Source organism: Patella vulgata, chromosome 2, assembly GCF_932274485.2.
Source record: "Patella vulgata chromosome 2, xgPatVulg1.2, whole genome shotgun sequence".
In the NCBI taxonomy this organism is placed as follows: Eukaryota; Metazoa; Mollusca; class Gastropoda; family Patellidae; genus Patella; species Patella vulgata.
The window spans coordinates 83,610,480-83,630,779 of NC_065880.2; the positions used below are offsets into that span (position 1 = coordinate 83,610,480).

The 20,300-nt window shown below is 34.9% G+C and overlaps 1 protein-coding gene across 3 annotated transcripts; it reads right to left on the reverse strand.

Moving 5' to 3' along the window:
* Positions 1–912: 912 nt before the first annotated feature.
* Positions 913–19,235, reverse strand: LOC126809885 (pre-mRNA-splicing regulator WTAP). 3 transcript variants are annotated; one of them, XR_007674973.2, is made up of 9 exons: positions 19,095–19,235; positions 16,276–16,335; positions 16,071–16,126; positions 15,605–15,669; positions 14,879–15,003; positions 13,746–13,924; positions 7,856–8,010; positions 2,960–5,481; positions 913–2,896 (listed from the first exon to the last, which is right to left on the reverse strand). XR_007674973.2 is itself a non-coding variant. In XM_050534749.2 (8 exons), the coding sequence occupies exons 2-8, from the start codon at positions 16,303–16,305 to the stop codon at positions 4,733–4,735; spliced, it is 1,359 nt and encodes a 452-aa protein (XP_050390706.1). In that variant the 5' UTR covers positions 16,306–16,335; positions 19,095–19,235; the 3' UTR covers positions 913–4,732. The 3 variants fall into 3 exon arrangements, 2 of the variants coding, with proteins under 2 accessions (XP_050390706.1, XP_050390707.1); XM_050534749.2 differs by having other exon boundaries at positions 913–5,481; XM_050534750.2 differs by lacking the exon at positions 19,095–19,235 and adding an exon at positions 18,913–19,011 and having other exon boundaries at positions 913–5,481.
* Between the last annotated feature and the right edge of the window lie 1,065 nt (positions 19,236–20,300).

Below are 20,300 nucleotides of genomic sequence, written 5' to 3' on the forward strand. Positions count from 1 at the left end.
ACACTAGATCATTAGGCATGTTATTTATGCCATTAATGAGTTTGATCTCAGAGTGCCTCTTGCTACTACTTCTAACAATTTGTTGGGGCCAGTGAATTATTAAAATATATATAGAGAAAAATGGGGTTTAAAGTCCACTCGACACAAACCAGGTCATTTTGGGACTAACATATGGTTCAATTTTATTTCAATAATTCTGTTGTGCGTAGAAGTCTGTAGCAGTGGGAGGAAACCAAAGGACCTGGTGAAAATCCACTAAGGATTGACAGGCGACCTTACTCCTTGTCACATACACAATCAGCAAATGGAAACCAAGTCAGATGACCCAATGGCAGACCTTATGATACAACACGCATGAGCTTACCATTCAGCCATCCAATGCCGCTATTAAAATATAAACATACCCCCATGTTATTCCCAAAAGAATATAATTATAGTTTGCGTTAAACATACATTATGCAAGAGCTAAACTTCCTATTTGCAGGTCTTTCTTTTGGCCTTAAATGTTATATAAACTATTAATTACAATTCTATCAACATGACAAAACCATAATCAACTTTCGTCGCCATCTGATGGGTCCGTTTTTCAACAGATTTGAATCCGATCTGCGGTTCAACGGCTGTTGATGATTAACCGCAAAAATGGGTAATTGAGACTTTATTATCGTAAAATGAGGATTTCTCTGCTCAGAGTGAATAATTTAAATGAAATTTCAGCATATTACATTATCTATTATTGAACTAATGTAGCGAGAACTGTCAGCTCTTTATCTAATCTCCCATAATGAATCTTTAAGCGGAAGTTAAACCCATTTCTCTCTCTTTTAGATGCCATAATGATTTTTGACATTCAATGTTTCAAAAAAGAAAAAAAAAGAAACCAGGTTAGTTCTGGATTAACATATGGTACAATTTTATGGTACAGGTCTTTTAGCAGTTGAAAAAAACCCATTGACCTAGAGAAAACCAATGAGGTTTGGCGGCAAACCTACTCTTTGTCACATACAGATGTGGAATTTGTTTTATCTGATGTGCATGCATACGGAAAGATACCCATTTTTAAAACAAATAATAATAATGTACATTTATGATTACCTTACTCCATCCATATCGCATGCTCTCAGCGAAAGGAAGATAATAGCTAATCATGATAAATCACAAACCAATGAGGTTTGAGTTTAGATTTTAACATTTAAAGGCACAATAAATCGGTTCGTTCACATATCTCAAAAGTCAATATGTACTACAATTGTTTAACTGAGAATATTTGAGTACAAAACCCCTACATAAAGAATACGTAGTGGCAACGAAAAAAAATAAATAAAAGTACTTTTGATTGTATATTAACCGGTATTCTGTCATGTTGGGGTTTTGAACTAAAGAATATTTCTAAGGTCACACCTATTTGATTTCCGGTTCTTCGTGAAAACTTGTTAAAATATAGCTGCTTATTTCTTAGGAAATGAAATGGTGTTTAACGTCCTGTGAGCTATGGGGAAATTTTGCTTTGGCAGCAGCACTATATCCTAGTCTTACATCAAATTCCAAGGCATCTTTTATGTGCACGCCAGTGTGTACTTGGGACCTCATTTTTTCGTACCATGTGGATGACTAGACAGCTGTCCATGTCAAGCCCTCCTGCACCACTGACAAGGGGAAACCACTCCAGAAAATCCTGAAGAACTTTCTCAGCCAACACTGGGAGCAAACCCACGACATCTAGGCTAGCGAGTAAACGTCTTACTCACTTAGCCACCCTGGCTCCCTTATTTGGGAAAACAACCCAAAGTACTTGTGCGCTGTTTGAAAGCTTTTAGTTTCAAATATTTAAATTTTAAACTAAACAGAATTCACGTGTATTTATCAAGATTCCTGAAGAACTAAAAATTAAATTGGTTTGGCTTTAAACTAGGAATGAAAACAAATTAATCGACACTAATAAAATTCAATTGGTTTGGTCTAACATTAATTATATACATTGTACTGATGTCCAAAAGAAAGTATACACACTAAAAATATGGCTAACTTTTGTTTAGATTTAAAAAAATTTGATATAACATTACAAAGCTTGTCTCTTGCATCCAAACTCAACATTTCTAAGCGAAAAAAAAAAGAGAGAAATGGGGTTTAACCTCCACTCGACACAAACTAGGTCATTTCGGGACTAACATATGGTTTAATTTTATTTCAATAATTCGCTAGCGCATAGAGGTCTTTAGCAGTGGGAGGAAACCATAGAGGTTAGACAGGTGACCCTACTCCTTGCCACGTACAACAGGTGAATCAAAACCACACCAGTTGACTCAATCACAAGACCTCATGATACAGCACGCACATGCTAACCATTCGCCCATCCAACCCCCCACTTTCTTTTGGACATTACTATAGTAAGAGATAATGTTAATAATTATACATCATATCACTTGTTATTTTATTGATATAAATCATATCACTTGTTATTTTATTGATCTATGGTAACAGATACTATATTATCACTCTACATGCTGGCAGATATGTAGATGTTTTAAATCACAATACACCTACATTTTTCTCACTCGTGACATTACTCTGATATAGAATATATATTCTTTATCACACTGTGACACTACAACTAGAATGATATTACTGTGAGATATATGTTATATATCACACTGTGACACTACCAGGATGATTAGACAACAGATGTTGGAGAAACATCAACAAATGAAATGAAATGGGGTTTAATGTCCTATTGTTCTGATCTGACTAGGCTAATGAAGATGGGCGTACGTCATGCAATGTGTTATGAGGGAAATTTTGACGTGGCAGCAGCACTATGGCCTACTCTTAAAGACCCAGAATGAAGTAATTTGACTGAAATCTTCAACATATTCATTGCTTATTCTCTATTTTTGAACTAGTGTAGAAAGAACGACCAGCTCCTTATCTAAATCTCACATAATGCATGTTTAAACTTCACCTTGTTGATCAATTCAAAGTTAACGAAAGATGAATTGTTAAAGTTGAGAATTATTTATAAAACAATGAATTAAATTCTGATCACATCACAAATCTCTTATATCTGTACAAAATAATGTATTGTTACCTTATATGGAAATGATGTACAAATATGGAATTCAGCACATTTGATGTCATAATGAATAATTAGAATTATCAATGGGTGGGGTGGGGAGATACAGTGACCATGGATAATAATATTTTGCTTTTTTGTTCAAATAAAATATATATTCAATTTAAATTATAACAAATATTTAACATAAAACAATAAATTCAGAGGGCCCTGAAAGGAATATTCTAAGTGCACAACAAAATGCATTTCTCTAAAATCTCGAAAAGACGGCATTTTGCCAGGAAGTTTTATTCCGTCATGTGCACGAAGAAAACAACAGAACACGCTCATTGATAAAACATGGGGAAATAACCTTTTTCAGTATCCAACAAAAACAATGTGCAATTAAAAATATAAACAATAAATTGTTATTTACAATTTTTGATAAATTTTTCCTCTGTTCCATGAAGTAAGAGTCAAGTAAATAAAACCATTAAGGTTGCCGATTCCAATTGTGCATTTATTTTATGGACATTAAATCTGAATTTTCGAATAAAGATAAGCTCAAGTTCTAATCAATAGTCTGTAAACCAGGCCCCAAGTTCACAAAGCCTTCTCAGAATTAAGTTAAGAAATTTACTCAACTTTCAATCACTGTTTATGAGAAAAATCTTTGATCCAGAAACACAAAACTTAGCACATGGTTTCTTAATGATGTTTTTGATACATTAAAACAACAAAAGTTTTATTAAGGGCTTAGGTTTTTCATCCTTGCCAGGCCCTCTGTCCTGCACGACTGACAAGGGATCCATGGCTTACTGACATATTCATTTTAATCCAATTTAGAAGCAGATTGAAATGAGTTTTTTTAATCTTTTGGCCACACAAAACTTTTAAGACATGTATATGGTAACAAAACTTTTGGTAATTTTCATTTTAATTATTATATATTTAATGCAAGGGGAAGAATTTTGTCCTAGCAAGAGACATTTCCGTCTAATCTCCTTCGAACTTCAACTGCCAAGGTTTGTTTCATGTGCATGCCAATTTGTAAAAAGCTAGACTCCACTTCCTTTGTCTGCCCCGGAGATGCAACATGGGCCTAGAGCTGATTACAATCAGTAATTCAGTAGCAGAAAATATTCTATAATATATTTTCGACAATTTTTCAGTGTATTCAGTCAATCTGATTAAAACACAGATCAATATTTCGTTTCGTTTTTTTACATTTTCGATGGCCTACACTACATGAAGATCTGACAAGTTATAGTGGGAGTTCACGTCAGGTGTCAAACGAGCGGCTTTTGACCTTATGACGTCAGACATTGATTAATCAATCAGCGTTGACGTTTCTAATCGTTTACCCACAGTTCCATGCATCAAAAGGCCAAGAACTCGTCATAACAGACCGTTTCATTGGCTAATCCCTCACATCATCCAGAACACATCGATGATAACTCTTCCAGATCCTTGTGTAGTAAAGACAAGTAAAACGAAATTTTGAACTATAAAAACAAAACGAAATAAGATCTGTGTTTAAATCAGATTGTATATTCCGTATACTCCTGGTACATATATATCAAAACTACTTGCAAGAAATAAACATAAATATTTCAAGACAAACGAATTAAACATTCCTGGTCACTGCTCCCCCTTCCCATAATGCACCATAAGTTACCATGATCACAAATCGTTATCCGATTCAGATTTGGTTATTTCAGATTTATCAATGCCGTTGATTATTTTACTGTCTTGAGCATTGTTTGTGATACTTTTAGATGATATTTCCAAGTCTGGATCTTGGAGTTTCCAGGGCTGCGGACTCCAAGTATCCGAACTATCATAATTACAAGTTGTTTCAACTGTCTCTACCTGGGACTCCCTGTGGTTTTTATGTTCTATTCGTGAGTCTGATTCTATTTGCTTTAATTCATTTCTACAGTCGGTGATATTGTCCGTTTCCATGGCTTCTTCTTCTTCAGTGTCTCTTTCACTGTTGTCATAGTTGTCATAGTTACCATTACCTGAATAATCAACTAATCCTCTGTCTTTTGTTTTAACCACAAGGCCATCATTTGACCTTGAAATGGAGTCATGTGTGACGATTGGCCGATGAGGCGTGTCTGATGTATTTGCGATTAGATTATTTGCGGACGAGAGATGATTATCGGGACACGAAGTTAGACTGGAATTGTGGGAAATAACCGCACTTTGGTCTGTATATGATTTAGTTTCCATGGGTACCACTGTATTGTTTGTTTCCATGGTGATACCGTTAGGGACGGCTGATGTATTTTTACGCAGTTGTTCGTTTTCTGTCTGTAATTGTGTGAGTTGTTCTTTCGTGTCTTTAAGTTGTTGCTGAAGAACATAGATCATACTCTGCATACCCTCCACATCCTCCTCAAGGTCAGCCACAAACTCGTCCATCTCTGAAATAGTTAACAAGGTAAAGTACTGAAGCTGTTCTACAAATATAATTTATTACTTATCAGTGCAATATAAATTGATATCTTATCAGTGCTATACCAATTGCTTTCTTATCAGTGCAATATATACTAATTTCTTATCAGTGTAATATATTCTAATTTCTTATCAATGCAATATATACTGATTACTTATAAGTGCAATATCAACTGATTTCTTATCAGTGCAATATACATGTATATTAATTACTTATCAGTGCAATATATATTGATCACTTATCAATCCAATAACAATTGATTAATCAGTGCAACTTATATTGATCACTTATCAGTGCAACTTATATTGATCACTTATCCGTCAAATATAAATTGATTGATCAGTGCAATATATATTGATTACTTATCCGTCAAATATAAATTGATTGATCAGTGCAATATATATTGATTACTTATCAGTCAAATATAAATTGATTTATCAGTGCAATATATATTGATTACTTATCAGTCAAATATAAATTGATTTATCAGTGCAATATATATTGATTACTTATCAGTCAAATATAAATTGATTTATCAGTGCAATATATATTGATTACTTATCAGTCAAATATAAATTGATTTATCAGTGCAATATATATTGATTACTTATCAGTCAAATATAAATTGATTTATCAGTGCAATATATATTGATTACTTATCAGTCGAGTGGGTGTTGGATGGCCAAATGGTTAGCACGTCATTGAATCAACTGGGGTGGTTTTGAATCCCCGGTTGTACGTGACAAGGAATATTTGTTATGGAATTATCTTTTAATTTAAATCTACTAAGTTTTGTTTGTTTAAGATTATTATCTGAACATAAATTTTTTGAGTAAATTGAATTTGAATTTATTGGAAAAACTTTAACCCCGTAGTTTCCAGCGAGCTTTGTCATATTGCAGTGATAAACAACTGATTCCAGTCACACACCAACTGTCCACAAGAAAAGATCATAAGTGGTGATTAGACCTTGTATAGTGCTACGGAGTCGGGGGGGGGGGGGGGGGGGGTTAATGCAAGCTTGGGAAACCATAAGGTGTGTAATTGAGTCAAGTGGTGTGGTTTTGATTCCCTGCTTGTACGTGACAAGGAGTAGGGTATCCTGTCGAACCTTGTGGGTTTTCTCCGGGTCCTCCGGTTTCCTCCCACTGCTAAAGACCCCTACGCGCAAGTGAATTATTGAAATAAAATTAAACCATGTTTGTCCCAAAATGACCTAGTTTGTGTCGAGTGGACGTTAAACCTCATTTCTCTCTCTCTCTCTCATCAGTCGAATATAAACTGATTTATCAGTGAGGTCAACTATAATAGCAAGGTCAGGGGGACTGAAGCACACATAAACAATTACACAATATAAATAGCCACCTCAAACAACAAACGTATCAAGTAAATGGATCTATTGGCTAGCTGTAAGCGTCCATTGCACTGTACAGTCAAATATACATGTAGTGATGCTATATTCTACATATTTTCAGATAACCCGTAGACCTGACAATCAATCTTGTTGGATCAACTCTTGACGGATAGGTCAAGATGTATTTGAAATAAGAGAATAGCTTTTAACGTTAATATCCTGGGTGGCTAACAACTAAAGAGAAATGGGGTTTAATGAATCTTCAATACAATACTATTTGAAACCACCATGTGGTAATTTTTATTTCCATGATTATGTGTGCATTGCCAGATGAAACATTTTATTATTACAGCATCATTTCTGTTTTTCGTTTTCAACTGTCAATTTTTTTCTTTCCACAGAAAAGCAGATCATTGAACCACATTTTAGTTCATTTCTTTTATGTGCACACAATTATGAGAGAGAGAGAGAGAGACAGAGAGATATGGGTTTTAACTTCCACTTGAAACAAACTAGGTCATTTCGGGACTAGCCTAGTTCAATCTTATTACAATAATTTGCTTGCCAGCAGTGATCTTGAGCAGTGGGAGCAGAACGGGAGACACCCACGAGGTTAGATAGGTGACCCTACTTCTTGTCATGTAAAATGCCACTTGACTCAATGACAGACCTTATGATCCAATGTTCACGAGTTAAACTACTAGACCCCCTCCCTCCCCAACAATTACGTAAACTAGTGGCCTTGCTTTTTTAGGTCCCATCCGTATGACTAGGCAAACTTTCGTTGTCCGGCCCACCAGCAAGGCTTGAAAAGTCCCAAAGGTTCTTTTTTGATCAATGCCGAGATTTGAATCCATGACATTCTAGTTCCGACATACCCCTTTTTCCAAATGAAATGAAATGGGGTTTAATGTCCTACTGTTCCTTTTCCCCCAAAGGTACAGGTGTTTATGACTAGTATTAGTAATAAATTATTAAAATAGCTGACCTTCCTGTCCTTTCTTCATCTCTGTAACTAGGGTTTTCTGTAAAGCGATTTCTCCCTCTAATTTTGCTGTTTTACCAGACGCTATCATCTTCCCCAACTCTTCATTTTCTTGTAACAACATACGACATTTGACCATTAGTCGTTTACCCGTTTGGCTGGAAGGTAAGAGTAGGTATTGTTATATACAGTCAGTTACAAACATACCAGAATATATTTACGGTTAGGACGATACAAGTCTCGTTTCACAGGGCAGCAGATCTAGTCAGAGTGTCAGCAAAGAATTCATTTATTAAATATTAACGACAAAATTTCATTGGAATAGATACATTTAAGTGAATTTCACACGACAGCAAATCAGAGATTGTGTAGTTACGTATGCAATGCAAGAGAAGAGAAGTTTGCCAATACAGCAGCACTTCTGCCCATTTTTCTTAAAATCATATTTATTATTGCACAATTAACAAGCACTATTAATGTGTACTAGCCCAAAACAAGACACTTTAGACTTTAAGCCTGCCAGCAGTATTTCTCACATGTGTGGAGTTCAGCACAGCCCACATGCAGATAATAATTCTTTTCCCTACAGTACCAAATAACAATGAAGTGTGCAAATAAGCAGGTTGATTTTGAATAGAGACAATCTTTTTCTCGTGATATGGTACTAACAACAATACTATCAGTGTTATCCTAGCAAGCTATCTTTGGTGTGCAGAAATTGTATCGTCATAGCCGCAATATGAAAACTATCTTCGGTGGACAAAAAAGCAAATTGACTTAAAATTGAAACCATCTATTTCTCTAGGACTATATTGAAAAAATCCTATAGTTGTACCATCTAGCAACAAGATTAAATCCATCTTCACAAAATCAAGATATACAACAAACGTTTGATAACTTGACTATATACTGGTTAAACGTCATCGTACAATTAGCTGAAAATATTTTTTGAAACACTTAAACAGACTTCTTCACGCATTAGTTGAAAATAACATTCAAATTGCTGTCATTTGTCAATATTTTTTCCTTAGGATGGTTGAATCAAACTCTCTATATGCCAAACATGAGATCATTTCTTCATTCATTGCCAAGATACTGGGCCCTTATTCACGAAAACTTAAACTAAGATACAATCGAAATTTTAAGAAATACTGCAATTCGATTGGCTGACCAATATGCAAATTGGATATATGCAAATTGATTTTACTGGTCAGCCAATCGAATTGCAGTATTTCTTAAAATTTCGATTGTATCTTAGTTTAAGTTTTCGTGAATAAGAGCCCAGGTGTTTTAAGATGCAGTACAAGTCATACACATTAAAGTCTCTAGTAGTTTTCAAGGAAATGCTTTGTTATTAGCATGTCGGGGCAGTGGAGTATCCACCTGCTCTGCACTCAGTTCCAACTGCAAAGGGTTCTTTTACATACAAACCAAAGAGTACATGGAACCTCAGTTTTTCGTTCTGTCTAAATGACTATACACTGTCCTGCACCAATGACAAGAAGGAACCATGGGAGCTCCAGGTTAGAGAGCCAACGACTTACTGAGTTCACCTTTAGTTTCGAAATGCATTCAGATACCTTCAGCAGTACAATAAATTCTGCTAATACAGTCTAAATAAGTTTGTTGTAATATCTTGAGTTTGTGAAGATACATAAAAAGTGTTAAAAGACACAAAAAAGCAAGCGAGTGATTGAAACTAATATGACATGGTGAGGGTATACATGTATCTAATCAACATACACAGAGTTTTTATAACTTGAAGGATATAACTCTACACTTTAATAACTTTATTCCAGGCTAGTAATTTTAAGGACACAAGCCAGAATAATAAGGATATAACTAAACTAAACTTATTCCAGGCTAGTAATTTTAAGGACACTAGCCTGAATAATAAGGATATAACTTTATTCCAGGCTTGTAATTTAAAGGCCTCAATAAGTCTACACAAGCAAGAATAATCTATCATCATTAATCAGCTTTCAATTACACTAATTGTAGAATTTTCATATTCATTTAGGAATTCTAATGTTCTGAAGTCTGGTACTTGCAGTATAAATGAATAATTCTGATTGTTTATTATGTTTATTATATCCCTGTAAACAAAGGTAATTTCGGTAGCTAACTCATTTCAAAATTAGAATTTTCAAATATATTTGAGCAATGTGGAGATTAGTAGTATTCAATAAGTTTATAGTTGACCATACTAACTTCAAGCAAAGAATGGACAATATTTACATGTAGTGAATTCGTGGAGTCTTGTATTATATATGTTCCCATCTTCATTAGCCCAGTGGGAGAGGAACAGTAGGACGTTAGTCATGTGTTATATGTGTTCACTGTGTTCAGTTCAGGAGTTTTGTGTTATATTATGTGCCATGTCCAGTATTATATGTGTGTCTAGTCTGTTTTATATGTGCAAAATTGATCACATATCTGGAAAATTCTGAATACATGTATAAGAGACTTAGAATAGAACTCATTTTATTGCCAATGAGCTGATATATGTAACTCCGAAGGTCAAACTTTGATTCAAGCTAAAAGTTGGACTTTTACATTTCAAAATCATCAAATCAGCTTATAAATTATCAAATCTTTTTGGGCTACCGGTATAATTTTTCATCTGATTCTGAGGAAACTTGAGATTTAAATTTATATAAATGAGACCTTTCAATTTTTGTGGTTCAAATATGTGAAGATTTTACATGGTGAAATAAAACTTGGTATATGTAAGTTTATCTCTTTTTGTGGTTAACTTTGTAAAAATCAAAGTATGTATTAAAAGAGGAATGATTTTGAAATATTGTTCAATTAAAATCTGGTTTATGTCCTTGAGATAACTATATGCATATTATTTCCCAGGGCAGAGTTTGATGGCCGAATTGTTAGCGTGTGAGCACTGTATCATAAGGTCTATCATTGAGTCAAATGGTGTGGTTTTGATTTCCCGGTTGAACATGACAAGGAGTAGGGTCGCCTGTCTAACCTCTTTGGTTTTCTCTCGGTCCTTCGGTTTCCTCCCACTTCTAAAGACCCCTACGTACAAGCGAGTTATTGAAATAAAATTAAACATGTTAGTCCTGAAATGACCTAGTTTGTGGCGAGTGGACGTTAATCCCCAATTCTCTCTCTCTATTTCCCATGGGAATTAAATAACACTGGAAATAGCACCGGAAGGCAATGGGCTATTAATAACCTTTGTATTTGCCCTGTGGTCTTATAGTTATATCAATAAGAAATTGGCTAAGACTGAATTTCATGCAAATTATTTCCCTTTGAATAATCATTGATACAATTCTAATGAAACTTTACGCTAATCGGTCAGCTTCATCACTTCTTCATAAATATTATCGAGAAAAAAATTTACTACAAAAGTCAAAATAAGATTCAAAACCAGATTCCTAGCAACTAGGAAAAATTAATATTTTATAATTGCACAATATTTAATTAATGCTCTTTTCTATATAATATTCTTGACTAATATTTAAAATACACCTTAGTAAATAACCATATCAATATACAGTGTGGTCAAAGATCAAATTATATTTTTAACTATTTTGAAATGCATTGTCTAATTTGAACCTGATGAGCAGGACAGGAGAGGATGCTTTAGTGGATGCGAGAGAAACAGAGTTTAACTTCCACTCAAAACAACTTAGGTCATTACGGGATTAACATGATACAATTTTATATCAATAAATTTCGGGGTCTTTGGCAGTGTAAGAAAACCAGAGAAAACCCATAAAGTTGGGCTGGTGACCTCACTCCTTGTCACTAGTATCGAAACCATGCCATGTATATGTTACATTTTAAGACACTTCTATTTTAGAAGATGAGTATAATGAAAAAATGACTTTAGTACATAAAAATAACAATATTATATGTATATACCAGTACACAAACATGATGAGAAGTTGTTTCGTAATGTAGATAAGATGTTTTAGATTATATAAAATTGCAATCATAATCTCAAGTATAACAATTTGTTAAAACTGCTGATTGTCACTGGAATTTTGTTATTTAGAGAATATCTAATTTTCACAGGTGATATTGCCTTGCTTTGACCGTATCCCTTTTATATCATCTGAATAAGATGCCGAATGTTGACAAATTATCAAGTCATCATATCTTTGTAGATACTGGAGGGAATTAAAACATTTTATGGATCTGATATTCCATTTAATCACAATATTGTAGTTTGTGAGTGATTGCAAAGAAATGAAATGAAATGGGGTTTAACGTCCTACTGTTCTGCTCCGACTGGGCTAATGAAGATGGAGATTTAGAAATAAATTTAACATCCCTCAAATGACGATCAGAGACATGAATAATTGGAAGATATAATTCAGAACAGTTCTAATGCATTGCTTCACAATAAAAACAGGTGTATCGTCACATTAATATACAGGTGTATCGTCACCATAATATACAGGTGTATCATCACCATAAAGTACAGGTGTATATTCATCATAATATACAGGTGTATCTTCACCATAAAATACAGGTGTATCTTCATTATAAAATACAGGTGTATCATCACCATAAAATACAGGTGTATCTTCAAATCTGATTCAGTCAGAACTTAATTTAAAGTTAGTAAACAAAAATAAATATGCAAGGTACATTATAGTGTAAAATCTATCTGTGAAAGCATGAAGACCTTGAACAAGTCAATTCAATATTCATGATGAATTATCAGAAATAAATATTGATAATGTAGATGGAAGAATTAAAGAGAACATAAGAATTCATTTTAAGAATATTTAACTATGAATAAACCAATCATGTGGTATACCAAACAGTGCGAATATCTAGCACTGTTCCTTTTCTTCATCCCTTCACATATTTGTTATTAAAGCATGAGTTATATCCTTCAAGAAGTACATTGTAGTATACAATATTTAACAAGTTTTTCTGCGTCAAATTTAACAAACCGTATAACCCATTCACATTTTGTTATTTGCCAATGCTATGCAATTCTTGAAAATTGCCCATATGTGGGTTAGTGTGAGGAATTTTACAATAAGGGCTGTACATGTATTGACTCGTATTAACAATCCCCTTCCCCTGTTAGGTACAAGATAAAAGGTGACATACATTAAAAAACGGTTGATCACAAAAAAAAAAAACCAAACAAAAAATAAATAGATAAGAAAATAAAAATACTTAATACTGGAATTGCCGATATATCGACAGTTATACCACAAAAAGCAGAAACAAAATTCACCTGCAGGTCGCAGAACATTCTCCAACTCAAGGGAGGATACTCTTTTTATAGTTTGTATAATTGTTGCAGAGAGCAACAATTCTTGGAGCGTGTGAAAAAAAAGAGTTAATATGTCTATTTACGCGTCAAAATTCCTGATGTAGGAATACGACAAAAGTTAATGTACCACTTGTTGTAAGTTCAAAGACTTTTGTCTTAAAAAGACATACCGACACAGAAACTTTACGTTTTGTCCATAAAGTTAATTTCTAATGGTCATTCAATGTCTTAAAATGTTTTGGGTTTGTTTCGTTAGCGTTCATGATTTAAACCCACAATAAACCATGGAGAGTTTGTACATTACCGTTATGCAGTTACGTTTGTGCTAAAAGAAAACAAAAAACTGAAAAACCAGAAATGTAACAAGATTTTCCGCTGCTCACGTCCAGCAGACAAATAGGAAGAAAAGTCTTAGCTAGGACACTGCTGCATACAGAACAAACCCCACCGACTGTTTCCATCGTTACCAAGGCAACCAACAGTTTATTTGGCGTCTGTTACCATCATGGCGGCCATTTTGACAAGTTGTAAAGTCTGATGTCCCTCGACAACAAAAGTGTGAAGAGTTTAATTTGTAGAGGTCGAGGGTCAATGTCTAATAATGTTACCAATGTTTTTAATATACACCTGTCAGGGGTGAATTTCCAAGCGCTAAGTTCGTTTTGCGTTTGCTTCAGTTTGTCTTTACAGTCATCCATCTCTTTCGTGATTCGTTGGAACACAAGGTTTACAGCAGGGTCCAATAACATCGTTCGCAACTGAGCCATACTTGTTGTCTGTCCAGCTTTCATTTCTTGTATTTGATTCTGAAATACAAACAGAAATTCAAAATATTAATTAGAGAAAGACGTCAACTTGACACAGGCTAGGTCATTTCGGGACTAACATATGGTTCAATTTATTCCAACAATGTGCTTGCATGTAGGGGTTCTTTTGCAGTGTGAGGAACTGGAGGAAACCCACAAGGTTGGACAAGACGACCCTACTCTTTGTCACATACAAGGTTGGATGGATGACCCTACTCTTTGTCACGTACAAGGTTGGACAAGACGACCCTACTCCTTGTCACGTACACGGTTGGACATGCGACCCGACTCCTTTTTACGTAAAAGATTAGGATCGAAACCACGCCACTTGGCTCGATGACAGACATTATGATCTAAAAGTGCATGTGTTAAGACAACTCGACCAAATTCCCACCACGCCCATACCACGTCCGATATCACAAGACACCTGTGACATCATTTGCACAAGTCACCATATATGTTTGATCAACTTGAATATTGGAAGCCCAGCTATGATGCACTGCTATGTGATCGAAGAATAAAACATACATTTTAAATTTTTGTTTCCCCAAATCCTTAAAGATCACCGGAAAAGTATAACATTAAGTATAACACGATCCCAAATGTTAATGTTACCTGCCACAGGTAAATTTCAACATTAGTGATTTCCGCCGTTCTCCATTCGTAGTCTTAACTTTCCGCCAATACACAAGCTGTGACATAATTTTAGTCCTGCTCATATAAATATAGACTGGAATATAAGCAGAATGACTACAATTTCGTCACAGCCTGTTTATTGGCGGAAAGTTACGACTACTCACGGAGAACGGCGGAAATCTACTCGTTGAAATTTACCTGTAGCAGGTAACATTGACATTCGGGATCGTGACATACTTATGGAAAGGATATGTTGACATAATTCCTTGAAGCGTTTCCAGTGACCTTTAAATTATTAATAAATCAGAAGTTGCTTACCATACAATCTTGTAACTCTTGTTCTTTATTAGTCAAGCGCATCACTAGAGTATTTTCTCTACGAGCAGCTTCGATACTCTGTTGTTTTAATTTATCGTCTGAGTCTTTACCTTCCTCCTCCGAACCTGAAAAACGAAAACAAAATCCTGAATAAAGCATCCAGAGAGAGGAACAAAGACTACCACACCCATATACCCCATTTCAACAGGGAGAGACAGAAACGGGGCTTAACGTCCAATCAACACAAACTAGGTCATTTCAGACAACTTGTCAGTACAAGCTGGGAATTGCAAACATGCTACTTGACTCAATGACAGACATTATCATCCAAAGCTCAAGTGTTAAGACCACCTAACTCCCATTTTAACAGATAAAATGGTGACAGGAAGTCTAAAATGTCAATATGAGATATCAAGTCATATAGTTGTAAAGACTTTCTGACCAACTTATGCACACGCTTCATAGGTAGACCAGCCACGGCAAAAGATCCCTTGACAGCTGGAATTCTATACAAGAGTAGGCCGTAGTGCCACTGTCTGGGCGTTTTATTATGGATGAAGTCATGAAAAATGAGATTTGTTCGCGAAATGCACACTGAACATCGGTGACTTTAAAAAGGCACTTGTTGAAGATTAATTCTGAAACTAATCGCCCCCAGTTTGTTAGTGTCTCTAACCAGAAATGTGCCTGAAACAGTGAAAGTGGTACAAGTACAAATAATTTTACCTTCATCTCGAGTTTTAGTCTTTTTAATCTCCATATGTTTTATATAGTCATTCTGTTCTTGTAATCTAAAATAATATACATAAACATATATACAAAATAAGCTTTGACTCTTCATCACTCAAACTGCACTAGCTAGGGCTCCTCAGACCTCCCCAAATCGCCATATCTCGGGAAGTTTGAGGTGGTCTAAGCAAAAGCAGTTTCGGTCTGTCAAATGTAATCGTGAAGTAGACTGGACTAAGTACAACCATAAAGTTGTGAAATGTCCTTAAAATGAAGTAGTGTGCAATAATGTGCACAATTAAAAATTGTCCTTAGAAATTCATCTGTGAGTGATTTATAGCATAATTCTTTATAAAAAAAAATTTCCCTTGGGCAGACTATCAGTGCTTGTAGAGAGTTAAATTGAGATATTGTCAAAAATGTGGAGTACCACACCTACAGAATCTAAATATACTATACTTACTTTAAGACCAGGTCTTCTTTCGACAAACTTGACAAATCATCCAGTTCAGTTTTTACCTGAAATATTCCGAGATCTCCTTTTTCATACTGATTAAGACTAAAATTCATGATTTATTTTGTACAATTTGGCTATATTTATATAAGCTTATTAAAAAAATGCCTGGCGAAAAATTACAATTTAAATTCATATGAATATCTCTACTTACCCTTTTCGGGGAAGGGGGCCCGTCAGTCATCTTTACAAATTTGCTATCAACCAGGGATGGCTGAAAAAAAGAAAAAAAAGTAAAAAAAAGTTAAATATTGTAATTTTCATTATCTAGATACAAAATAATGCAACATTTACCACTATTTGTAAATCAAAGACATTTAAATGTACACCAACCCCAGACTTATTTTAATTTTGTATGCCAGCACTAGCTACAACATTAATCTTTGAGAGACATTTAGTAACTGGATAGAGCAATAAACTATAACAAATACTTATGGAAAAACATAGCTTGATTACCTTGATAACGTTGAGAGAATACTCTTCGAAACGTCGCCAAAATAAATAAGTAGCTGTTTTTCCATAAGTATGTATAGCCACAATATTGTTGCAGTGATACTGTGTTCACGGCTACAATTGATTGTCTAAGAGGCTTCGTGCAAGTAAAGTTAGGTTCAAAAAGCACAATTCTCAACATATATGTATACAGTTTGTATTGAAATAAATAAATATTGTGGCAAATCATTCACAAGTAGCAAGCGAGCTACTAAAAGGTCATATGGACATGAAATTGATATCGAAAGTGACCTACATCAGTCATTGTTTTTTGAGGGGCTTGATTGCTCGCAAGCGCTTGTCACGCACCCAAATGTCGACCGAGGGGAGGTTTTTCTCCTTCGCCTTAAAATTGAAAATCACTCTACATATTTGTAAATCATGGACATGTATTTGTTTTTTTCTTCAAAAGAGTGTGAAAGACTCACATTCCAATCGCCGTCATTGTGAACATTTATTTGGTGTGTTCGATTAGTATAATGTGATCGCACATGGTAATAAAATTCTGATGAATATGTTGCTAAAAATAGATGATGCCTATGCACCATTGGTTAATTTAACTGAAATTAAAGGTAGAACTCTCGCGAGACGTGATAAATTACGAGAGATGGCACCTGAAAATTTCAAATAATTCCGGAAGAAATAGATTATATTTTGATGGAATTTTCAAGCATTTATTATATTTTGAATAGGGGTTATGTTTTTAAACAAAATTTATACAAACTATACATATTTAGAAATGTCAACAAGTCTTTCTATTGGAATATCGTATGTAGTTATAGACGACAGCAGTAGTTTGACTTGACCGTACTACTAGTAGCCTAGTGCTATTATTTAGCAGACGATGTTTATTATTATTTATGTAACCAGGAATGGCCCCCTACAAGCAGTTATTGATCTTCAGAACCATTTCCCATACAAACAACTAATCACTCTCCTTAATATCCGATCATTCTCCTTAATTTTTAAATCACTCTTCTTATCGAAACTGGGAGAGCTTTTTTTAGGGGAGCAATTTTTTCAATTTGTTCATTAGGGAGAGCTTTTTTTGGCTCTTCTCTAAAATACAAAAAACGACTGCTACATGTATGACCATGAGAGATAGAGTGCGAATGCTGTTTCTGGCTAGGCAGACATTTTAAGTTGGATAGGAGAGAAATTTCGTGTAGCAGTTGGGTTCTATCAAATCATATAATTATGCAGTAAGGCTTCACCTTTATTTCAGTGGGAAATTGTTTATTATATGTTAAGCTACAATGTATGTGCAGTACAGTTTGGGGTCAGTTTATGTGGAAATTAAGGGAGCTACAGGCCAGTAACTTTTTTGTACTCATTAGACTAAAAAACTTTCTCAAAGGAAACCCCTAGTCTTAGAACGACCCACTACTGTGGCTGGAGTAAGACGGAAGACATCAGTAGTGGAACCATTTCTATGCCAGCACCAACTGGTACTACATTTAGCATTAGGTTTTGGAAACTGAAGAATAAATCTAAATCTGGAAAGAGATAGCACCAAATTACTATAACTGATAAAGGGAGGGGTGGGTGGGTGTCTGTATGTGTGTGAAATAATACAGTTTTTAAAAGCTAGGATTTTATTCAAATAATTACATTGGCGTATCATTTTTTGGGTAGAGTCTTGTAGGCTTACTGGGTAAATTTTTTAATTAGTATTAATTGTTCAAGGGAGATAATTGCATAAAATTCTTTGCCATAACTAGCCTACATGATAGTACATGTATTATTATTATTGGTATATTATAATTGATTGGCTACAGTCTGTCAAGGGAGATAATTGCATGAAATTCTTTGCAAGTTTTCTTCGCCATAAATATTACTGGTTTAAAATTATAATCAATTGGGTACATTCTGTCAGTTTTGCATGTCTGTGTGTTTGGAGGAATTCCATCCATTTCCACTCTACTAGTAGTTACTACTACTGAGTAGGCCTATAACTAGCCAACACTAGACACATTTTAAATTTTATATTTTCAAGTTTGCTCAACAAACTCTTATTCTTATAAATTAGGTTACTGGTAAAAGCTTGTGTATGCCTACACAAATAGTTGGACTATAGTCCTCGGGGAAATGACCAGAGACCAGAGCTGGTCTAATGGCAATCACTGAAAACGAAGTCTCCTCGGCAAACAGTTTCATAGTTTGAAAATGAAACGGACAACTCCGAGTCCCTTCACGCTTCACTTTACTTTCACAATGTTCTTGATCTAGCGGCAGAAAAGAAAAACAACAACCCAGTTACCAATGTTCCTAAATATTGATAATTCAATTTCGCTGATACCTGTACAAATCTCTAAAATCCACAATGATATTCACAATTTAACAAGGAAATTCCGTGTTCGTAATTGACTAACACACATTGCAAATGGCGGACGGCGTCCGAATTTTTCACTTCCGCTAACTCAAATCATCAACTTGTGCTAAAAAAAATCAATAACCCGCTGCAACTATACAATAACATACCTGATTACCGAAGTCTGGACGAAGCACAGAATGGGAAAAACACAAAAAAGACGATTTCTATTATAATTCTTTTCAGTAATCAAAATATAACTACTATTTTGTGTCACTGTCCAGGCACGCCGCCATGTGCTAAAAATATGCAGATTTAGGTCGTAAAATGAACGGATGGACTACGCAGAATAGAACATGGCAAAAAGAAGAAGCATCAGTTTGATAATAAAATGAAGAGAGCGAGATAACAAACAAAAAATAAATTGACAATAACAAATAGTTATACTTTTGTTTTGTAATTAAATCGCCCTTTTTTTTTTACTGAAAAAGGTATAGGACTTAGGAATCAATTTCCTCAATATTTAATGAGCCTATATAGGTACAGAGCAGGCAGATGCCTTTTAAACTCTATAAACTTAACGTTCATCCTTCAGTAACGCCCGACATTGACGTCAACAAGTTACTTTTGAAAAGATGTATCGTTAATAGCTCACTAAGTTGTTAATAGAAATACAACAAAACAGAATTCCATTACATACAAGTTGCAAATTTATATAGGTACATATGGGCTCGATGAATGTTAGGAGGGCAGAACCTGAAGTGAAATGCTCAAAAGCATTTCGGGTCACAGGCGGCGGTGTCGGTCGTCTACGAAAGGTGAAGGGGCGGCGCTAAAAGTGTAGCCCCCCCCCCCTCCACCCCGCAAAGAAAATTTGCAAAATTTGAGCGTCGCAAACGCGTTTTCCCAGCGCGAATCGTGATAGTGGTAACCTGGCATTAAGACGGCCATTAACATCTATTTCTATCGTAACACCTCACTGGTTTGCACGAATAAAATAGTCAGACCTTTCATGCTCCTTAACGCCGTCACACGTGTAAAAATAAAATAGATATTTGAGTAACTTCCATTGTTAATAGTATGCCAATAGTAATATATAATATAAAGACGGTGTGTGAAATTGTATACGTATGCATAACATCAACGATAAATATGTGGTTGGTGTAAATTCATTATTCATACATTTGAATCATGGCGCGATTTTTAAATTTGTTAATAGCCAGAAGCCTTTTATGAAGGATGTTTCATGTTAAATCTAGAAATGTCAGATAAATTTATACATAAAATGGACCTGCGCATCCTAGGTATCCCCTTTTGGTCTCCACTGTAATGCATAGGCGTACGGGCTCGATGAATGTTCAGATGGGGTCGGATGG